The 18,009-nt window shown below is 59.7% G+C and overlaps 4 protein-coding genes across 13 annotated transcripts in view; 2 read left to right on the forward strand and 2 right to left on the reverse strand.

Moving 5' to 3' along the window:
• Nucleotides 1–924: 924 nt before the first annotated feature.
• TMEM276 (transmembrane protein 276) lies at nt 925–2,086 on the reverse strand. The gene is made up of 2 exons (XM_037023401.1): nt 1,890–2,086; nt 925–1,697 (listed from the first exon to the last, which is right to left on the reverse strand). The coding sequence occupies exons 1-2, from the start codon at nt 1,980–1,982 to the stop codon at nt 1,212–1,214; spliced, it is 579 nt and encodes a 192-aa protein (XP_036879296.1). The 5' UTR covers nt 1,983–2,086; the 3' UTR covers nt 925–1,211.
• KIFC2 (kinesin family member C2) lies at nt 1,981–10,144 on the forward strand. Of its 8 annotated transcripts, none has more exons than XR_001850473.3 (19): nt 1,981–2,192; nt 3,154–3,211; nt 3,455–3,536; nt 3,688–3,839; nt 3,935–4,052; nt 4,199–4,323; nt 4,400–4,465; nt 4,546–4,674; nt 5,065–5,142; nt 5,257–5,371; nt 5,453–5,562; nt 6,020–6,128; nt 6,236–6,393; nt 7,980–8,084; nt 8,168–8,289; nt 8,379–8,502; nt 8,580–8,737; nt 8,828–9,084; nt 9,193–9,408. XR_001850473.3 is itself a non-coding variant. In XM_037023344.2 (19 exons), exons 1-19 carry the CDS (start codon nt 1,981–1,983, stop codon nt 9,445–9,447), a joined length of 2,535 nt encoding a protein of 844 aa, XP_036879239.2. In that variant the 3' UTR covers nt 9,448–9,692. The 8 variants fall into 8 exon arrangements, 7 of the variants coding, with proteins under 7 accessions (XP_036879239.2, XP_036879242.2, XP_017499181.3 ...); XM_037023344.2 differs by having other exon boundaries at nt 8,608–8,737; nt 9,163–9,692; XM_037023347.2 differs by having other exon boundaries at nt 8,608–8,737; nt 9,193–9,692.
• A 99-nt stretch (nt 10,145–10,243) lies between these two features.
• On the reverse strand, nt 10,244–12,280 carry FOXH1 (forkhead box H1). Its single transcript, XM_017643699.3, has 3 exons — nt 11,582–12,280; nt 11,147–11,251; nt 10,244–11,050 (listed from the first exon to the last, which is right to left on the reverse strand). Exons 1-3 carry the CDS (start codon nt 11,879–11,881, stop codon nt 10,253–10,255), a joined length of 1,203 nt encoding a protein of 400 aa, XP_017499188.2. The 5' UTR covers nt 11,882–12,280; the 3' UTR covers nt 10,244–10,252.
• A 1,833-nt stretch (nt 12,281–14,113) lies between these two features.
• Nucleotides 14,114–18,009, forward strand: part of PPP1R16A (protein phosphatase 1 regulatory subunit 16A) — a 41,132-nt gene continuing 37,236 nt past the window's right edge. For 2 of the 3 annotated variants that reach the window (XM_017667694.3, XM_073230354.1), the window contains exon 1: nt 14,114–14,264. The gene's annotated coding sequence lies outside the window, so the exon portion shown is untranslated. Of the gene's footprint in view, nt 14,270–18,009 lie in introns of all 3 variants that reach the window. The other variant, XM_073230353.1, reaches the window with a different exon arrangement.

Below are 18,009 nucleotides of genomic sequence, written 5' to 3' on the forward strand. Positions count from 1 at the left end.
TGCCCCGCCCCCTTTCTTCCAGTCACGTGAGCTGCGAGGGGCCAATGGGAACACCCCTCAGGATAAGACGTATCAAAGGTCAGACCCAATGGGTGCGCGAAGGCGCCTGAAAGCCCGCCCCTGCAGAAAGTGGGCAGGAAGGGGCGGGCCCAGGGCACCCCGCCGCGTGTCGTTGCGGGGCGCGCCTTGGAGCGGGGAAGTTCTGGCTACTGGGTGAGCGCGTTGCTTCCGGTGGGTATAGGGCGTGGCCCGCAAGCCTCGAGTCACCGGGGACAGGAGTCAACAGTGGATTCCCACGTTGGCATACCTGTGCCTGTAGCTGGACACTCGGGCTTGGGTCGCGAAGCTCCGAGAAGCCGTGCCTGCCATCCCTCCTCTCCCTGTTGGGTAGGACCATATCGCTTCCTTAAGACTAGCACAGGGACTCCCCAAAGGAGGACCACGGATCCTGACTAGCCCACTGCTCTGCCCAATCCTATTTCCTAACCTTGGAATTGGGAGGTGAAGAGATGTCCATTGAGGAAACTGACGGTCTTAAGGCCTTGCCTTGCACAGGCGGGAGGGCAAAAGGTAGTGGTCAGGTCGGCACTGGGGTGAGGATGTGAATTTCTGGGAACAGCTCTGGTATGGCCCTCTTCTGCCCCCACCCGCAGGCAGCACCCCCTGAAGATCACTGCCCCAGAAAGCCACCTGCCAGGCCATACAAATTCCACCATGTTCCAGGAGAGCAAGGCTCCAGGACTATCCCTTCTCAGTCCAGGGGCCTTCCTGGCAAGGTTACCAGCAGGAAGCCAAGCTGGGTGAGACCCTGAGCTGGTTCTAACACATCCTCTTTCTTTGTTCAAGGAAACCAGCTGCTGCCCTGGGAACCTTAGGAAGCTCACAGGAGAACCCAATCACTCTCAAGAATGGGCAGATTCCACATTCCCGTTGAATCCCTAAGCTTTATTGGAGGCCAAGCCTCTGGATCCGCAACCATGGCCTGCCCAGAATCAGTCCCCAATGTGCCTGGGACCTTGTCCCCTTCATTCTGGTCTAGGCCAAGTTCCCACACTCACCCAGAGGAAGGGCAGTGCCCATCCAGTCACCCTGCAGCAAGCCCACTTTGGGAGGTAGCAGAGTGTATCTTTAGGGAAGGAGGCCTCAGGAGCAGACCTGTGGGAGGGGGAGGTGGTAGCCAGGACAGAGCCCTGCTTTGCTGTCTCTGACCATCACTCCCACTGCAGGCGCTGTGTGTGCAGGGCTTGGTGGTAGGCCCAACTGCCGGCGGCCAGGGCCCAGCAACAGACATCCTCCTTTGGCAGCAGCAGGAACTTGTCCTCCTCCAGCCGGCTTAGAAGGCCTGCAGCACCCAGCATCGCACCCCCCCACATTCCATAAGTGTTGGTAGTGAAAACGGCCACAATGAGGATGGTCACTGCGACCACCAGTACTACTGCCTGACCAGCTACAGAGCGGCCCTCGGCACCCAGGTGGTCACCAGCCACTGCCAGCACCATGCCTCCTCCCAGGAGTAGGTTGGCTGAGGAGCTGTCCCCATTCACCCAATGGAAATCGAAGGCTAGAAGAGGCAGGCCGATGACAGTGGCCACCCAGACTGCAGCAAGACAGTTTTCATCTGTGGCCAGCCCTGGGGCCAGCATGGTGGCTGCGGCCAAAGCCTGTAGCAGGAAGCCAGCAGCAGCCCCTCGACTTGTCTGTCAGGGGAAAGGAAGAGATGTAGTTAAAAGAGGCCTAGAACCTGCCTTTAAGCAGGGATGGTTCTGGTGGTCTCACAGAAGCCTGACCCCAAACACATCTCCCACCACCCTCTCTCTGATCTAGGACACTGGCTAGGTCCTTGGGGTTTGGGAGTGGGATACACCCCTGCCCGGCCCCGGGGTACTCACCTGGACAGTGCTCAAGGCTGCATGCAGAGACACCACTCCCAGCACCAGGTGAGAGAGGGCTGTGCTCCACTCACTCCACAGTTTGGGAGCCATGGTACCTCGGGGGCTTAGTGAACGTGGTGACCGAAAGGGGATCCTCAACTTTGGAAAGGAAGAAAAAACGCAGAAGCTAGCAACCTGGAGCCCTAAGGGTAGCTTTCTGGGATTCCCACGTTCCAGAGCTCCATTGCTTCCATTTCTGAGTGTTCGGATAGGCTCATTCGAAACTTCCCGGAGCTCTCAGGCCACTGGACTCAACTATGCGTAAGAAAAACTTAATTCGTCCGGGAAAAGAAGGGAGAAAGCGGCGCGGGGCCTGGGCTGGGTGGTCGTGAAGCCCTGAGGCCCTGGAACCCAAGTCTGGCGCGAGGCATGGGGGAGATGGGCACAGGGTGCGCGGAGGGCCCTCAGCCTGGTCCCTTTGCTAGGGAAGGCGCTGTCCTCGGAAGCCGCCTAGGATGATGCGCCTGGACCCTCCCGAAGGCCGAACTGCGCGACCCCGACGCAGCGCAAGCAGGAGGCCCGAGTCCGGCCCCGCGCCGCCTCCCGCCCAGCCCCGCCACGGCGCGGAACAACGAGAGGAGCGGAGGCTAGAGCGGCCGGGGCGGGGCCTGGTTGGAAGGCGCTCTGAGAGTGGAGTTGAGATCGTTAGAGAGGAGGCGTGTCGGGAGGCGGGGCCTCTGTCCGAGGACCGGGTCGAGTTTTTTCAGGGGTTTGGAGGAGTGTGTGGTGAGGGGTGGGGTTGTGGCTCCGAGGAAAGCGCTGAGGGAAGGGGCCAGAAGTAGCGTTTGGCTGTAAGGGGTGGACCCTGGGGCGGGGCTGTGAGGGGAGGGCCCGGGGAGGTGCCTATTACGGGAGGGGCATTGCACATCCCTGGGTGGACGGCAATGAGGGGTGAGAACCACGGAGGCCGGAGAAGAGGGCTGAGGGGTTCCTAGGAGTGGGGTGCGGCGACCGTGGGCGCCTTCATCAGGGGTCTCCGTGAAGTAGGGGTGAAGTCGCGGGGCGGGTGTCCAGGTGCGGCGCCGGGCATGCCAGTCTCAAGCACTCCTCTGGCGCGCGTGCCTTCCGCCCGCGGGAACCTGACCGTGGGGGCGGCCGCCCCGAGCATGCGCACCGGCTCTGCGACGGGCGCGGGGACGTGGGGCGGCGCGTAGCGGGGCCTTCTGCCGCCCCGCGCTCCCATGTACGCCTTCTACTCGCTGCTCATTTACATCTTCTACAGCCTCTTCCGCAGGGATGGCGGGGCTGTGGCGGCCGCTGACCCTGGGGACCCCGCCCAGGTGAGCGGAGGCGGGCGTAGCACGGCCGGCGAGCCCCTCCCTTGAGCGAATCCTGCAGGCCCGCGCTGCGTACGTCCCCAGGGCGCTGACTCTGGGGAGAGGGGCTGTGCATGAGGATCCCGTCTCTGTTCTGGTGTTGGAGGCAGAGACCTCAGCCCCAATCCTTTTGACCCATTCCCAGGGGGAAGGAGCTTCACAGGCTGCCTGCCTTCTCCTCAGGAGCCCCCCCTGTTCCCTTCCTAGAGCACCCGCTGCAAGCCCGGGGGTCGCCGCCGCCCCGAGCAGCCCGCGGCAGAACTGTGGACCAAGCTGACTAGCCTGGTCGGTAGGTGCTGTTGTGTCAGGAGCGATGCTTCCCCGGGGCCACGAGGGAACCCTGCCGTCCGAAAGGAGGGAGGGACCCGGCAGGTGTCTTCTGGTGGCCTAGCCTCCAACACGTGACCCGTGCGCCTGCCCCCCACCACTTGGCCTCACAGGCTGCCCCGAATCTGAGGATGGGCCCGGAGGGGGAGCCGAGGGCCGCCCAGCCGGGGTCACCCTGGAGGAAGCTCTGGTGCGTCTTGCTGAGTTCCTCTCAGTCCAGCTGGGGGCGGAAGAGAGCTTAGAGAGTCCTCCCGACCTGAGCAAGGTGAGCAGGCTGAGGTTCCTTGTCCGGCAGTCCTGGTCTCCGCGTCCGTGTGCCCTCCTTAGCCTCCTCTGCCCTGATTCTCATCTGCTTTACAGTCTGGTGATGTTCCCCCACTGCTGACCGTGACGGGTCAGCTCTTGGCCCTCTTGGCATGGATTCGGAATCCGAGGGGGAGGCAGGCAGCCTTGAGGGTGCAGACCCCCGCTGCCACTGGTGCGTAAGGTGTATTTGGGGAGGGAGTGAAATTCCCCAGATTCTCAGCGATCTGGAGTGCCAGGCCTCAAGCCCAGCCGTGCCCCCAAGGTGCCCCCTTTTTAGGCTGGACTTTGTCAGTGCTAACTAGGTCTGTCCCACCCTAGGACTTTCATCCCAAGAAGAAAGCCCTTCCTTTTCACTGATGGATGAGGCCCAGGGGCAGCAGCCCCTCCAGTTGGAGGAGGACCAGAGGGCTTGGCAGAGGCTGGAGCAGCTCATCCTTGGACAGGTGAGGAGCTCTACAGGCCGCAGACTCTAGGATGGCACTGGAGAGGTGCTCCACTGTGCCCCTCCCTCCTTTCCAGATGGAAGAGCTGAAGCAGCAGCTAGAAGTGCAGGAGGAGGAGCTGGGCCGACTGCGCCTTGGTGTGGTGAGGCCGCTGGGGACGGGGGCGGAGGGTGTGAGGGGCCCAGGCTTCCAGGTAAGTCCTGAGGCTTCCTTCCCTGCCAGGGGGCGACAGACTCAGAAAAGAGGCTTCAGTGTCTAACCTTGGAGAACGAAGCCCTGAAACAGAGCCTGAGCCTCACTCGGGACCTCCTGCTGCACTGGGGCCCTGGCCCCCTCACCAGGGCCCCCCAGGTATCCTGCTTCTTAGGTACTACTGTCCCTGCAGTCTGGGGGCCCTTGCCCAGGCCTCAGGATCCAATGCTTGCCAGAACAGAGGCCCAGGGCTTGCTCCGACCTTTCAGGGCCAGGGCCCAGGACTGTGGACAGGCTCTGGAACAGTCCGTACAAGTCAGCCCCATCAGAGACTGACCCCCATGGGAGAATCCCTCCACCCTGCCCCATGGTGGGCTCTTTCAGTCACCCACCCCAGGAAAGTCGAGGGACCTGGGAAAATAATCTCGAATGTAATCGGGAGGCATGAGTTTATGACCAGCTCTGCCTGCCCTTCTCCACTTGATTTTACTGCCTGTGAAATGGGGCCAGTGGAGTACCCCTCCCTGACTTCCCTCCTGGCTCCTGTAGGAGGAGACAGAGGCACTGGTGGTGCTCCAGGGCCAGCTTCAGGAGGCTCAGGACACCACAGAAGCCCTTCAAGTCCAGGTGGGCACTGGGCCCAGGGGCCAGGAAGGTTGGTGCACTGGGAGGGAGGCATCTGCGGAAGGGCCTGGTAAGTGCCTTTTTCCTCAGTGACAGGGATGGGGTTGGTGGGGGCAGCTGGGGGTGCAGGAGATGCAGCTCCAGGGTCTTCAGGGGGCCCTCCGGCAGCTCCAGCAGGAGACTGAGCAGAAGTGCAGAAGAGAGCTGCAGGAGCTGCATGGGCAACTGGCAGGTAAGGCCGTGGCCAGGGGGCTCATGGGAAGGCTGGCCACAGGGTCTTGGACTCTCCCTCACAACAGCCTTCCCCGGTCAGGACTTCGGGCACGCACGGCCAGCCTGCGTCAGGGTTGTGGAGACCTCCGAGGACTGGTCAGCACCTTAACCCAGAGCTGCCAGGGTTCCCTGAGCGAGGCCCAGGGCCAGGTCAGGACCACCCCCTCTCTTCAGTAGCACTGCTCTGAGGCAGCCCAGTCTCTGTTCTTGCCTTGGGGGAACCCCTGTTCTTCCTCCTTTCCCAGCCCCAGGGAGTTGTTTATTCTCATGAAGATTGTAGGGTCTGGAACCAAAACAGGTTGTGTGACCCCTGGGTATGATCTCAACTGCCAGGTTTCATTTCTGTCCTATGCAAGGAGGGGTGATAAGCCTTGCCCAGAAGTCCAGAGGAGATAGATAATGTCTTTAGCTGTAGTCCTCCTCAAATTCCAGGGCTCCAACCTAGGTGTACTGAATGACATCTCCAGGGACCCGAATCCACTGAAAGTTGTGGTTTACCACAGTCGGGTGGCTGCGTGGTGGCTCCGTACTGCCCTCAGCACCCCACCCCACCCCCAGGTCCTCTGCTCACTCCACCACTGCCTTCCTCACATCTCTGTTCCCCCAGGTATCCTGGGCCCTAGGCGCACTGTCTGCGGGAAGGGCTGGGACTCAGCCCCCTGAGGAGCAGCAGGGGCCCCCAGCTGGATGCCCAGGGCGGCTGCTGGAGCTCAAGGGTATGATATGCTTAGGGGGCAGTGGGTTGGGGTGGAGAGGCTGCAGGAACTGGAACCTCTCCATGCTCAGGGCCTGGGGGAGCCCACTAACCTGATTTTCACCCCAGGAAATATCCGTGTGTTGTGTCGGCTAAAGCCAGGGACATACTCCAGCCTGCTGAGCTCAGAGCCTGGCCCCGGGGGCACCGTTACCACCTGCTATAGAGGGCACCAGCGTCACTTCCGCTTGGACTGGGTTTTCCCTCCAAACGCCAGCCAGGAGGAGGTGATGCTCTGCCCTAGTGTCTGTGACCCTCCCTCAGGGTCTCCTGGAGTCCAGGAGAGGCTCTGGTTCCCCTTCCCTGTCTGCTGCCCTCCAGGAGGGAGAGTGGCTGGACTCCAGCAGGGAAGAGAAGGGAGCCAGAGGGCCTGGGAGGCGGGACTCGCAGCCTAGCTGGGTAGCTCCTTTCCTTCCAGGGTTCTCCCTCTGCATCCTCCCACCAAACTGCAGGCCCAGGGGAAACAGGTCTGTGGTTTAGACGGGAAGGTTGACATTTTCAAAATAATTTTTTACCAGGAAACTAAGGAGAATGAGCCTGTCTGAGGGGAGGGCCACTGCTCATGCAGCGCTGGCTGCAGAGCACCACTGGGGGTGCTGTATGGTGGGGACAGTGCTGGGGCCTTCGTCCCCTAGGCTGCACTGGCTGTGGGCTCCCTCGGTCCAGCATCCAGAGAGGGCTAACTGGGAGGGTAGCACCCCTCCTTGCTTTGTGGCCAGGAGGGTTGTGGGGGGCGGGTAGAGGGGAGCAGGCAAGCTTCCAGTCTCAGCGCTCTCCCTCTGCCCTGTGCAGACCCTGCTCCCTTCCCTCTCCCCTTTCCTCCACCTCAGACCCCCACCTCCCAGCTTCCTGGCAGCGAGAACTTCCAAACCTCAGGAAATGGAAGCTCAGATGTGGGAGGGGGTTAGAAAGGGGTAGAGTTGCCTCAGACAATGTCATGTGCCTGGTAGTGACTAGGGCTCCCTCCCCAACTTCTTGGGGCACCACAGCTCTTTCCCACCTATTCCTCTGTAGTCCCTGGCTGCAGCCCTGCACAGGGCTCCTGTGCTGCCTTCTGGGCAGCCCTCCGAGTCGGTCCTTTACAGCAGAACATTGAGCAGAAGAGCCAGGGATATCTGTCGCCTACTGCCCTGTGTCCCCTTCTCTGCAGCAGCATCACCACAGGCCCCTCACCAGTGCTCCCGGGGCTTCTTCCAGTTACGGAATCTTAGTGGTCTCACTGGCAATGCTGGATTCTACCCTCACTTCAAGCAGAACTGACAGCTCGTTCAGTTACTGGCCATGAAGGCTTCTGGGCAGGAAAGCTGGCCATGCCAGAAGGCTGCTCCTGGTGTTCACTTGCTAGCAGGATGAGTCCCAGCCCTGAGTTCCCATGAACTTGGGGGGGCACTATCCACCCTGCACACCCACGGACCCCTTCTGGACTCATCCTTTGTGTGCCAGGCACAGCTCTAGCCCCCAGTACACTGTCTCTCTTAACCCTTCCAGCAGGTGCCACCATAGTTCGTGCCACAGAGGGAAAACCTCTTCCCTGAAAGGACGATGAGACTTGCTCCCAGTCTCAGCCCAGAGTCTGGGCTCCTGTCTGTCACTCCCATCCTCCACTACTCCACATCACCTGCCCCCTCCGGTCACATCCCTTCCCTTCTTTGCTTGCCAAGTGGTTGTGAATGCCACCTTCTCCAGGGAGCCTCCTCTATTGGGAGATCCACCCTTCCACCTGCTCCTGCTCCGCTGACTATCCTCCCAGGGAATCAAGCTGTGTGCACACCTTACCCCAGGTCCTGGGGCTCAGGACTCCTCCCTCTCCTAGGTCTTCAGGGAGTTGGAGCCTGCTGTGCTGTCCTGCCTCCAAGGCTACAGTGTCTGCATTTTCACCTACGGTCAGACAGGGACCGGGAAGACCTACAGCATGGAGGTGGGAAGTGGGTGGACTCTGGGTGGCTCATGGGTCCAGGCTTTGGTATGTGAGCCCGATGTGGCACCCCACCCCATCTCCAGGGCCCACCTGAGGACCCCGGCATAGCTCCTCGGGCACTGCAGTCACTGTTCCGGGAGATGGGGACGGGAGGGCAGCACTGCGTGACCCTCAGCATGGTGGAGATCTACAATGAGGCTGTCAGGTCAGAGCCGCAGAGCTGCTTCCTCCATGCCTCCAGTCCCAGCCCCTGCCCCTAAATACCCTGAACCAAATCCTCTCCTTTCTCACCAGAGACCTCCTGGCCCCGGGGCCTCCTGAGCGTCTGGCTGTGAGGCAGGGCCCAGGAGGCCATGGGGGGATCCAGGTGGCAGGCCTCACCTCCTGGGATGTGCCCAATCTGGAGACACTGTACCAGGTAAGGCTGCCCAGTGGTACCTGCAGCCCCCTCCAAGGCCCTGCCCAGTGTTCCTACCTGTGGCATGGCCCCTGCAGGAGGCAGCCCTCTTGCCCCTCCCTCCAGATGCTGAGCCTGGGGAGGAGCAACAGGACCACTGCCACGACAGCCATGAACCAGCACAGCTCCCGCTCTCACGCTCTGGTTACCCTGACGCTGCATGCAGCAGCCCCACCACGGGGCCCAGGCACTGCAGGTACCAGGGCCCAGACCCGGGTCCTGTGGGAGGCCTCACCACACTCAAGTCCAGGGTTTTCCTCCACATCGGGTTTGCTCACCCCTGCAGGCACGCTTCACTTGGTGGACCTGGCAGGATCTGAGCGAGCCTGGAAGGCAGGGGCGGCTGGCCCGTCGCGAGGAGAGCAGGAAGGCGCCCAGCGTCTGCGGGAAGCCCGGACCATCAACCGCTCACTGCTGGCACTAGGAGGGGTGATGGCTGCGCTGCGGGCCCGGCGGCCCCACGTGCCTTTCCGCGATTCACAGCTCACACGCCTGTTGCAGCCAGCGCTGGGCCCCGGCGCCACTGCGGTTCTTCTGCTACAGGTGGGCTCTGGCGTGGGGCTTGGGGCGTGGTGCAGAGCCCTGGGAGGCAGGCTTGCATGCCAGGCACCGCCCACTCAGGTCCTGCCCACCAGTGTTGCACCCCTGCAGATCTCCACCAGGCCCGAGGATCTTGGTGAGACCGTGTGCTCCCTCAAGTTTGCCGAGCGAGTGGGTCAAGTGGAGCTGGGCCCAGCCCGGCGCCGCACAGCCCCGCGCTCGGGGACACCCTCCTCCCTCAGCACTGACACACCACTCACAGGGACTTCCTGCACTCCCACGCCATCCCCCGGTGGACCCCCAAGTCCTGGCCCAGACAGTGGCTCCATCTTGGCCTTTGCACCCCAGGAGGACCTGCCACTGTAGCCCTGCCCAAGGAGCCTTGGGTGGCGCCTCTGCAGGCAGAGGCAGCAAAGTCCCTACAAGTCTCCACAACCCCCAGAGTTGCGCCTACCCCACCACTGGTCCTGCAAGGAGTGTTAGGTCTGGGGAAATGATTCCCCCAGCTCCCACCTTATCACCATTTGCTGTTATCAGCACACAGCAGGGGATCCCAGAGCCCAGGGAGGGAGGCAGACCCTGGTCTGGCCAAGTGGTTACCAGTCAGTCTTGCCAACAAAAATCAGACTCGGCTAGTCAAAACGTTGTCGGTTCCTTTACTATCTATCTTCCTTGCTACCACCACCAAAACCCAAGTAGGTTTCCTACTCCCTATCCCTCTTCCCCAAAACGGTGCTACCTTCTAACAGTTGAGGGAAGACAGGACTTCAGTCACCATTAGGTTCTCCCTCCCCCAGCCTGCAGTGAGGGAGGGGAGGTGACATGGTGATGGATGGCTGGCTGGCTGGCTGGACGGACAGAGGGCCAGGAAAGGTGGAACCAGAAAAGGGACAGGAAGGGCTACTCTAAGCAGAGCCCCACTCTTCCCTGCCTTGCCTCTGGGGCTGAAGAGAAGCATGACTGACCACCAGGGCCAGGGTGGTACCCAACTGGACCACAGTCTTTAATGGGGTAGTCCAATAAACTGTGGGCTCCAGCATGGCTGGTGCCTGATGTCTCAAGACTACTGTGGCCACAGACACTTCTTGGTCCTCTTGGCCTTGGTTTCCCCTCAACAAGCCAGTGGTGGCAGGAGAGGGTGGGAGAGGAAAGCAGCCCTTGCTCCGGGGTCTCACAGGCTGTACCAAGAGAACATCCAGCCTGGGGTGGAGGCAGCCAGGTCCCGGGGTCGGCTAACCCACACATCATAGATGCTCTTGTTGGGTGGCACTCCCTGGAAGAGAGCATCTAGATCCCAGGGCAGCCCTGGGGGGCCATGGGTTTCAGGGGTCACCCCCCAGTAGGCTGGGCTGTTGGCAGGTGGGCACTGGGGGCAGGAATTGGGTGGGAGTGGGGCCAAGGGCATTGCCACATTGGGAGTATAGATGGGCAAGTAGGAGGTGGGCAGCTGTCCCCAAAGTGAGGCCCTGTGATTCCCACCGGACAGACCCCCAGGGTCTGGGGTACCCTGCAGTAAGTGAAGGGGCCAGGTTCGTGGCTCAGAAGTGAGGGGCGAGGGCCTGTTAGTTCCCCCTTGGGAACTCTCCCCTTCCATTCTCATGGGTGCAGCAAGGGGATGGAGGGGCCACAGAGGCCTTTCAGAGGGCAGGGGTGGTGTGTGCACCACCTCCTCTCCGCTGTGTACTGATGGACCTGGGCTGCTCCGTGGCGCCCCCTCCCCTGGGTCCCCCAGCAGAGACTTAATGCTGAAGCCTTCGCTGAGCTGTGGCTGGGGGCTGGGAGGTCGGTAAGGCCAACCGTGCAGCACATAGGGGCCCAGGTCCTTGACGAAAGCCCCCCGCGCACCCCTGCTCTGCCAGCGTCGGCACAGGGCTGTGTTCTGCAGCCGAAGCGCCTCGGCTGGGATCAGGCTCACGTCAACCGCCCAGAAGTTGCCCTTGGCCTGGGGCTTCGCAGGATCCTTGGGCACCTGGGGGGGTGGGTAGAGGGCAGGCTTAGATTGGGCCGCCCAACCCCAGATGCTCGGGAGTTCCTTCCCGGTGCTCAGACCCTCGCCCTGCCCCACCTTTCGGAAGCACCGGTTGGAGGAGAGGTTATGACGGATAGAGTCTTTCCAGCCCTCGTAGTCGTCCCTGAAGAAGGGGAACACGGCCTGGACCTGACGGATGATCTGAAACCACGGGGCGGCCGGCCGGGGCCATGAGCAGGGGCGCGGAGGGGGCGGCGGCACCCCTCCCCCACAGCCCGGCCGAGGGGTGGCCGGCGCCGCCGTCCCCAGGACACCTCTGCGCCCAAGGCTGAAGGGGAGACCTCACGGGCAAGGGTCCCGCCTGTGCACCTCGGCTATCTCCCCGTTGCGTCCAGGCCGGGCCTGGTCCCACTGGCATAACCGCGTCGGGCAGGGTCGGGGTGGAGGCTGGGGCCTGAACCTGGGAGTAGGTGGGGATGGGTCCGGGGAAAGGTCCGACGACCGAGTGTGAGGAGCGGGGGACCCTCTCACCTGGGCCAGCTTCAGCCTGCGGGAGGGCGCGGCCTGGATGACCAGGGCAATCATGGCCAAGTAAGTGTAGGGGGGCTTGTCATGCCGCAGGTATCTCTTCTTCCTCCTCCTTGGGGGCTGGGAGGGCGACTCCGCCCTGGGAAGTCCCAGCCGTGGGTTGCTGCACGGCCCCATGCAGGGTAGACGGGCAACGTGGGCAGGGGCCTGGCCCGGTGGAGGGCGCGAGGCAGTGGGCAGTGTGGCGAGGTAGGGCCGGGGCCTGAGGCCGGGCGGGGGGAGGCTGGTCGGGCCCTTTATCATTCGAATGGAAGGGGGAGGGGAGAGAAGGCCCAGAGAGGGAGGAATACGGCGGTGGGGGAGGGGAGCGGCCGAGGGCTGCCACAATTAGCTGGATTCGGTTAATCTGGAAGGGAGGGGCCGGGAAGATTCCAGTGGGGGCTGCCGGCGGCCACCTAGGCCTCTCTCCTCCCTCCTGGGCTGCCTGTGAGCCGAAAGGAAGAGCCCCTGGAAGGGACCCATGACCCAGGGTTACTTTATCCCGTCCGTCTGGGCTAGGTCTCAGACTCCCATTTAACAGACGGGGGAGTGATTTGCTCAAGATGAGCTGCGAAGGGCCTGCCTAGAGTTCAAGGCTGAGTAACTAGTAGGACCTGGGTGGTCTGGGAAGGCTTCCTGGAGAAAACCTCAGGAACAAAAGACAGGCACAGTTGATTCAAGGGATTTTCCCAGGGGCTGCTGCAGGACTCCACTGAGCATCCCAGGCCCTGGAGGCCACTTTCCTCCCCTCCTTGGTGCCTGTCAGCAGTGGTTTCTGGGGACAACCAGCCCTTATTCATTGTGCATCTCGCTGGCAGTGGGTGAGCCGACCTGCCTGGTCCCAGAGGTCTTCCTGGAGGTAAGCTTGCTTCCCTCTCCTCTAAGGGTCCTCTGGGCCTGGATGCTCTGGGATCTGTCCCCTCAGAGGATGCCTCTTGTTCCTCTGGAACACTTGGACAGTTCCCCTGGGTGGGTATATGCTGTAGGGGTTTACTGGACACCTCTCAGGGCCAGGCCCTGAGGATACAACCCCATGGTTGATGCCTGCCCACGGGAGCCTGCAATGACCACCTGGCTTCACCCTGGGAGGGAGAGAGTGCAGGTATGTTGTGTGTGGGGGCACAGGAAAGCCTTCCCAGGCAGTCACAAGCCCCTGTGGCTTAGTCTAGAAGTAGGGAGATGCTCCCTAGGTGGGTCAGGGCTGGCCTGAGGGGAGGGAGAACACTTTAGGGGAGGGAGTAGAGGCTTAGGTTAGGGAGGCTTGAGGGATCTGCACTCCCTGTTCAGGCCTGGCAGGAGCCTCTGAGGACTTCAGGAAGCACAGGGCCTGACCCAAAGGTATGGTCCTAGAAAAATGCTGATAGCTGCCCCGAGTTTCACCAGTCCTCCTAACTCCCAGACCCCCTTCTGTCCCCTCATCTTCCCTCAGGCCACCTGATCTGTGGCTCTGCCCCTCAAAGTCAATCAAGGCCTTGCTCTGTTCCCTACCCCAGAGCCCAGGTCCCTCCCCTCTCCAAACCTGGCTGTTTTCCTCAAGGGGGTATTAGGCCCAGGGCACTAGTGGTAGTGGTTGGCGCTAGTACCAGGACCCCAGACCCAAAGGCTAGAGGGACGTACTTTGTATCACTTTACTTGGAGAATTCAACTTTTCTTTAACATTGCCCCTCTCAAAGACACACATTATATACCCTTAAAGGGTTGAAATACGCAGTGGGTGCCTAGCTCGCACAGATGCACTGAGGGAAGGGGTGGGTGATGGGTGCACTAGAGGAGAAAGCCTGGGGCTTAGATGGATGATGTAGTGGACACCTTAGATGGATGATGTAGTGGACACTACGTTGTTACCCCCGCCGTCCCAGACTCTCTTCAGACTTCTCCTGGACTCCTCATATGCTACCTCAACTCCTTTCTGTTCCCAGGGCTCTAGGGGAGGGGGACCTTGTGTCTCATCAGGCTATTACTGCCTGTGGCCTCCTAGCCCCACTAGGTCAGCAAAGAGATCATTCCTGTGTCTTTTTAAGTCACCATCTCTTCTCCATTGATCCCCTACCTTGCTTCCAGGATAAAGCCCAGCTTCTTGGTTTGGCATTCAAAGTTCCTTGTGTGCTGACTACTCATCTCTAACCACACTTTCCCTCAGGCCCAACTAACACTACCTCAGCTGCTTCCAATTGCCCAATTCACCAAGTCCTTCCACTTTGGGCCTGCTGTTCTCTACTCCCATGATGCCTCTGCTTCGTCGGGTGAACTCAGACCCCTCCTTAAAGCGCCAACATAGGCCAAGCCCCCAGGATCCATTTGAGTACTTGCCCTTACTGCACCACCCGCGCTGAGGATGCAACGGAGCGGTTCGCAAGGGACAGTCCTCAGCGGTCCACTAGTCACTCAGGGTCCACTACCCCGGCTCCGGGAGTTTGGCCCCGCCCCCGAGCGGTTCGGCCCCGCCCCGAGAAGCTAGGCCCCGCCCCCGGCTCCCACGGGGCGCCGCGGCTTCCGGCTCTGGCTTGCGAGGGCCGGAAGTGTAGCGTTGCCATGGCGAGGACCGAGCGATGGGTCCGCCCCCGCGACGCCGGGAGGAGCGCCGGGCAGAGTGACCTGCAGACTGGATCTGATCGGCTGCGCGGCGGCAGCCTGCGCGAGGCGGAAGGTGAGGTGCGAGCTTCGCGGCCTGTGGCTGTAAAGGAGGCCAGGCCGGGCCGGGGGTTGTGGAGGGAGGAGGCCGGGGTTGGGGGGCAGAGAAGGCCGGCCAGGGGCTGTGGGGGAAGAGATCGGGCCCGGGTTTGGGGGCGAGGAGGCTGAGCTCGTGGGAGGGGGAGGGGAAGCCGGGCCGGAGGAGGTGGGTGAAGAGGCAAAGTAGAGCGGAGAGAAAAAAAAGGAAGATAAAGCGGGCTGAGAGGGAGACGAGAGAGGAGGCCTTAGAGTCTTAAGGAAATGTATCTGGCCGGCACACAGAGAGGCTGCACTAGGGCAGAATTTTGTCCAGGCCCCTCTTGGGCGCTGGTGGGTGAGGCCCAGGGCAGTGGGTCCTCAGGATCAGGAAGAGTTTCTAGAAGTGGCAGCTTGCGAAGGTCACCATCGAGGCCTTTCACATTTTACCCATACGTGCAGTTTCCTTTCTTGCGACTTGCTGCTCAGGTAGGCAGCACTAGAACTGTGTCCATTTTCAGCCAAGGCAGTTCAGGCCCACAGAGAAGTGAACTGCCCCAGCTTTATGTGGCTTTGGAGTTAGGCCAGAGGAGAAACTGTAGCCGCTCTGGGGCAAGTTCCTTAAGCTTTCAGGGGTTCAAGTGACCTCCCTTGTAGCGTGGGGATCCTGGGCCCCACCGCACGCTGGCACTAGGGGGAGAGATGTTAGCTAGTGTGTTCGAAGTGTTGGCCCTGTGCTGGTGCAGGAGGCTCTCCAGGCCTGGGAAGGGTGTCCATGACTGGTTTGAGCCCCTTGCTGTCATGGAGCAGAAGCTGAGGCTACTGTGGGATTGATTCCCATGGGTGTAAAGAGGAATGGCTGTATGGAGTCATTCCAGGTTAGGGAAGCAAGAGAAAGGCTAACCCTCCCAAAGCTCTAGGCCTTCCTTTTCTTCCTGGATCCCTAACATTGGGGTGGAGGTGGGGGCACAACACTGCTCTTCTCAGTCCCTGTCTTGGCATAGCAGTGAGCCCTTCTGGGCATCTTTGCATCCCAGGTGCATCCATGGCGGGATCGAGGTGTCCTGGGGTGTGAAGGGGCCTCGGTGCCCCTGGTCACGTCACCTAGTTCACCTCAGGGGCACCAAGGGGAGCCCCAGCATGGGGCGCTGGCTGCCTGAAGGAGCCTGCATGAAGGCATCGCCTTGTGATGGATGTGTGGCACTCGGCTGCCAGTTGCTTGCCCCTGTCCCCAAGCTCTTGCTCAGAACTGGGATGGGGAGCTGCAGCAGGTTCTCCTTCCCTCCTGATGCCCAGATGGATTTCCTCTGTTGGATGAGTGAGCCTCTCTCCTGGTTCTCCACTGGCCTATCCTGGCCTCATCCCTCACCTGCCTGGGGTGTGCCTGGACTCTGCTTTCCCCAGGAAGTTGCCAGGGCTGGCAGGCACCCAGAAAGGGGGCTTCTGTATTTGTGGGCTCAACGTTGGGGTCTGTGTTCCAGAGATTCTGAATCTCTGGTCATCCCCAATACCCTGTCTCCACTGTGTAGTCTCAGGTGGCCCTGCAGTGCTCCAGCACACCATCTCTGCCCCAATAGCACCCTGTCCCAGCACCACTGCTTCAGTCCACCTGTCAGCCATAGCAAGACATATGAGTGGCAGTCCCAGGCTCCTCTGTCACCTCCAGGCTCTCTCAAAACTTCTTCCTAAACACCCCTGATCCTAGCACTTTGCGTCCATCTCTTCCATCACATAGCTTGCCTCTGTGGCTCCTCACTCCCCTTGGGGTTACAGAGTCGCTCATGGCTGCTTCTTGGCTGTGTCTCAGTCTTCTTCCTTCTCAGCTTACCTAGAAGTGATTGATCTGAAGCACAACTTCATCCTTGTACTCTCCTTGAAATCCTTCCTCACAGAATCCAGAACATCACTTGCCTGCCTGTCTTCACAGACTAGTCCCCACCCTCTGCCTCCTGACCACTTTTCCACTCATGTCATCTTGCCACCAGACAACCCCTGGCCTGGGTGGTGATGGAGGGGGAGGGTGAACCTCTGCCCACCCTTCCAAGCTCTGTGGCCTCAGGCCAAGCCTCGCCAGCACAGCAGGCCGAGAAGGAGGAGGCAAGTCAAGCTCCCCAGACGCCCAGCGAGAGGGTCTCCTGGTGGAGGAATGCGGCTTCTGGTCTCTCTGTGAGGGCCGGTGTGGTCTGATGATGGATGTCAGATTCTGGGCTCTGTCCTTTGGCGGCTGTGACACGTAAAGATTTGGACAAACTGCTGCTGGCAGACAAGCACAGGGGATGTGGGGCCATGGAGAACAGGGCCTGCAGACGAGTCTTCAAAGTAGTTTCTGTGTGAAGGAGAGGGGTGTGTGTGGAAGGTGGAGAGATTGGAGTCGGTGTGAACGGTGAGGTCAGTGGAGATCCAGAGGCTGTGGACTCAGGCAGAGAACTGACTGACAGCTTCTGGGCCCCTTGTAGAGAAGGGCCTGTCGTGCCATCTACAGATGAGGAAGCAGAGGTAAAAGGTGACCGGTCCCTTCTGCTCAGTGCACTTTGCACCCAGAGTTGGTCCCCAAGCCCAGCTCCCAGCCACTGTGGGACCTGCTGCGGGAGGCTCCTGAGGTGCAGGAAGCAGGCCAGTGCCCAGCTGGAAGAGGTGGGCAGATGTTTGGGGAGATGGCAAGGTAAGCGGAGGCCAGGCCATGCAGGGTTTAGAGGCCACAGTAAGACTTCAGGGTTGTATACCTTTATTTTTTTACATCACACTCTATTGAAGTATAATTTACATACAATAAAATGCACTTATTTTGTGTACAGTTAGGTAGGTTTTGGTAGATATACTTGTTCTTGTAAACACCACCAAAATCCAGTTGTGGGGCATTTTGGTCACCCCCATAGTTCCCCCTTTCCCTCTGTGGTCAGTCCCCCCCTCTGCCTGGCCCCCAGGCAACTATTGATCTGCTTTCTATTTCTATGGATTTGGTGTTTCCTGTCTTAGAATTTCACGCAAGTGGAATCCTGTGGAACGAACACTTTCTTGTCTGACTTCTTTCACCAGACAGGGTGTTTTGGAAACTCAGGTAGTTGCCTGTATCAGTGTTCACTCGTTCTTGATGAGTGGTTTTGTGTCCTATCACGTGGATACACCACCAGTTAATCTGTACATGTACCTGCTAATGGACATTTTGGTTCTTTCCAGTTTTGGCTATTATGAATAAAGCTGTTATGAACAGTCATTGTACAAGATTTTGTGTGGACATAAGCTTTATTAATTTTTACGTTGAAATGAAAGAAATGATAGGCTGAAGTATGTGCTTAGCTTTATAAGACAGTGCCAAACTACTTTCCAGAATGGTTGTATCATTTTATATTCCCGGTTGTTCTGAGTTCTCTTTAAGTCAATCTTGTCACCCTTCTAAAGTTTAGCCATTCTCAAGGGTATGTAGTAGTAGCTCATTGTGACTTTAATTTGCATTTTCCTAATGATGAATAATATTGAGCACCTTTTTTTAATTTTTTAAATTTTGTTATCATTAATCTACAATTACATGAAGAACATTATATTTACTAGGCCCCCCTCTTCACCAAGTTCCCCCACACACATCCCAATACAGTCACTGTCCATCAGCATAGTAAGATGCTGTAGAATCACTACTTGTCTTCACTGTGTTGCACAGCCCTCCGATACCCCCCCTATATTATACATGCTAATTGTAATGCCCCCTTTCTTTTTCCCTGCCTTTATGCCTCCCTTCCCACCCATCCTCC

The sequence above is a fragment of the Manis javanica genome, chromosome 2 (genome assembly GCF_040802235.1).
Source record: "Manis javanica isolate MJ-LG chromosome 2, MJ_LKY, whole genome shotgun sequence".
Taxonomy (NCBI): Eukaryota; Metazoa; Chordata; class Mammalia; order Pholidota; family Manidae; genus Manis; species Manis javanica.

What these genes read in the sequence shown, in the direction of transcription:
- TMEM276 (XM_037023401.1), bottom strand. Translation starts at nt 1,982, where the DNA reads ATGGCTCCCAAACTGTGGAGTGAGTGGAGCACAGCCCTCTCTCACCTG. An exon ending in CAGCCTTGAGCACTGTCCAG is followed by an intron (nt 1,698 to 1,889) that starts GTGAGTACCCCG and finishes TTCCCCTGACAG; the next exon opens with ACAAGTCGAGGGGCTGCTGC.
- KIFC2 (XM_073230351.1), top strand. Translation starts at nt 3,113, where the DNA reads ATGTACGCCTTCTACTCGCTGCTCATTTACATCTTCTACAGCCTCTTC. An exon ending in GCTGCATGGGCAACTGGCAG is followed by an intron (nt 5,372 to 5,452) that starts GTAAGGCCGTGG and finishes TTCCCCGGTCAG; the next exon opens with GACTTCGGGCACGCACGGCC. An exon ending in ATCTACAATGAGGCTGTCAG is followed by an intron (nt 8,290 to 8,378) that starts GTCAGAGCCGCA and finishes CTTTCTCACCAG; the next exon opens with AGACCTCCTGGCCCCGGGGC.
- FOXH1 (XM_017643699.3), bottom strand. Translation starts at nt 11,881, where the DNA reads ATGATAAAGGGCCCGACCAGCCTCCCCCCGCCCGGCCTCAGGCCCCGG. An exon ending in GCAGGCTGAAGCTGGCCCAG is followed by an intron (nt 11,252 to 11,581) that starts GTGAGAGGGTCC and finishes CCGTGGTTTCAG; the next exon opens with ATCATCCGTCAGGTCCAGGC. An exon ending in CCAACCGGTGCTTCCGAAAG is followed by an intron (nt 11,051 to 11,146) that starts GTGGGGCAGGGC and finishes CCACCCCCCCAG; the next exon opens with GTGCCCAAGGATCCTGCGAA.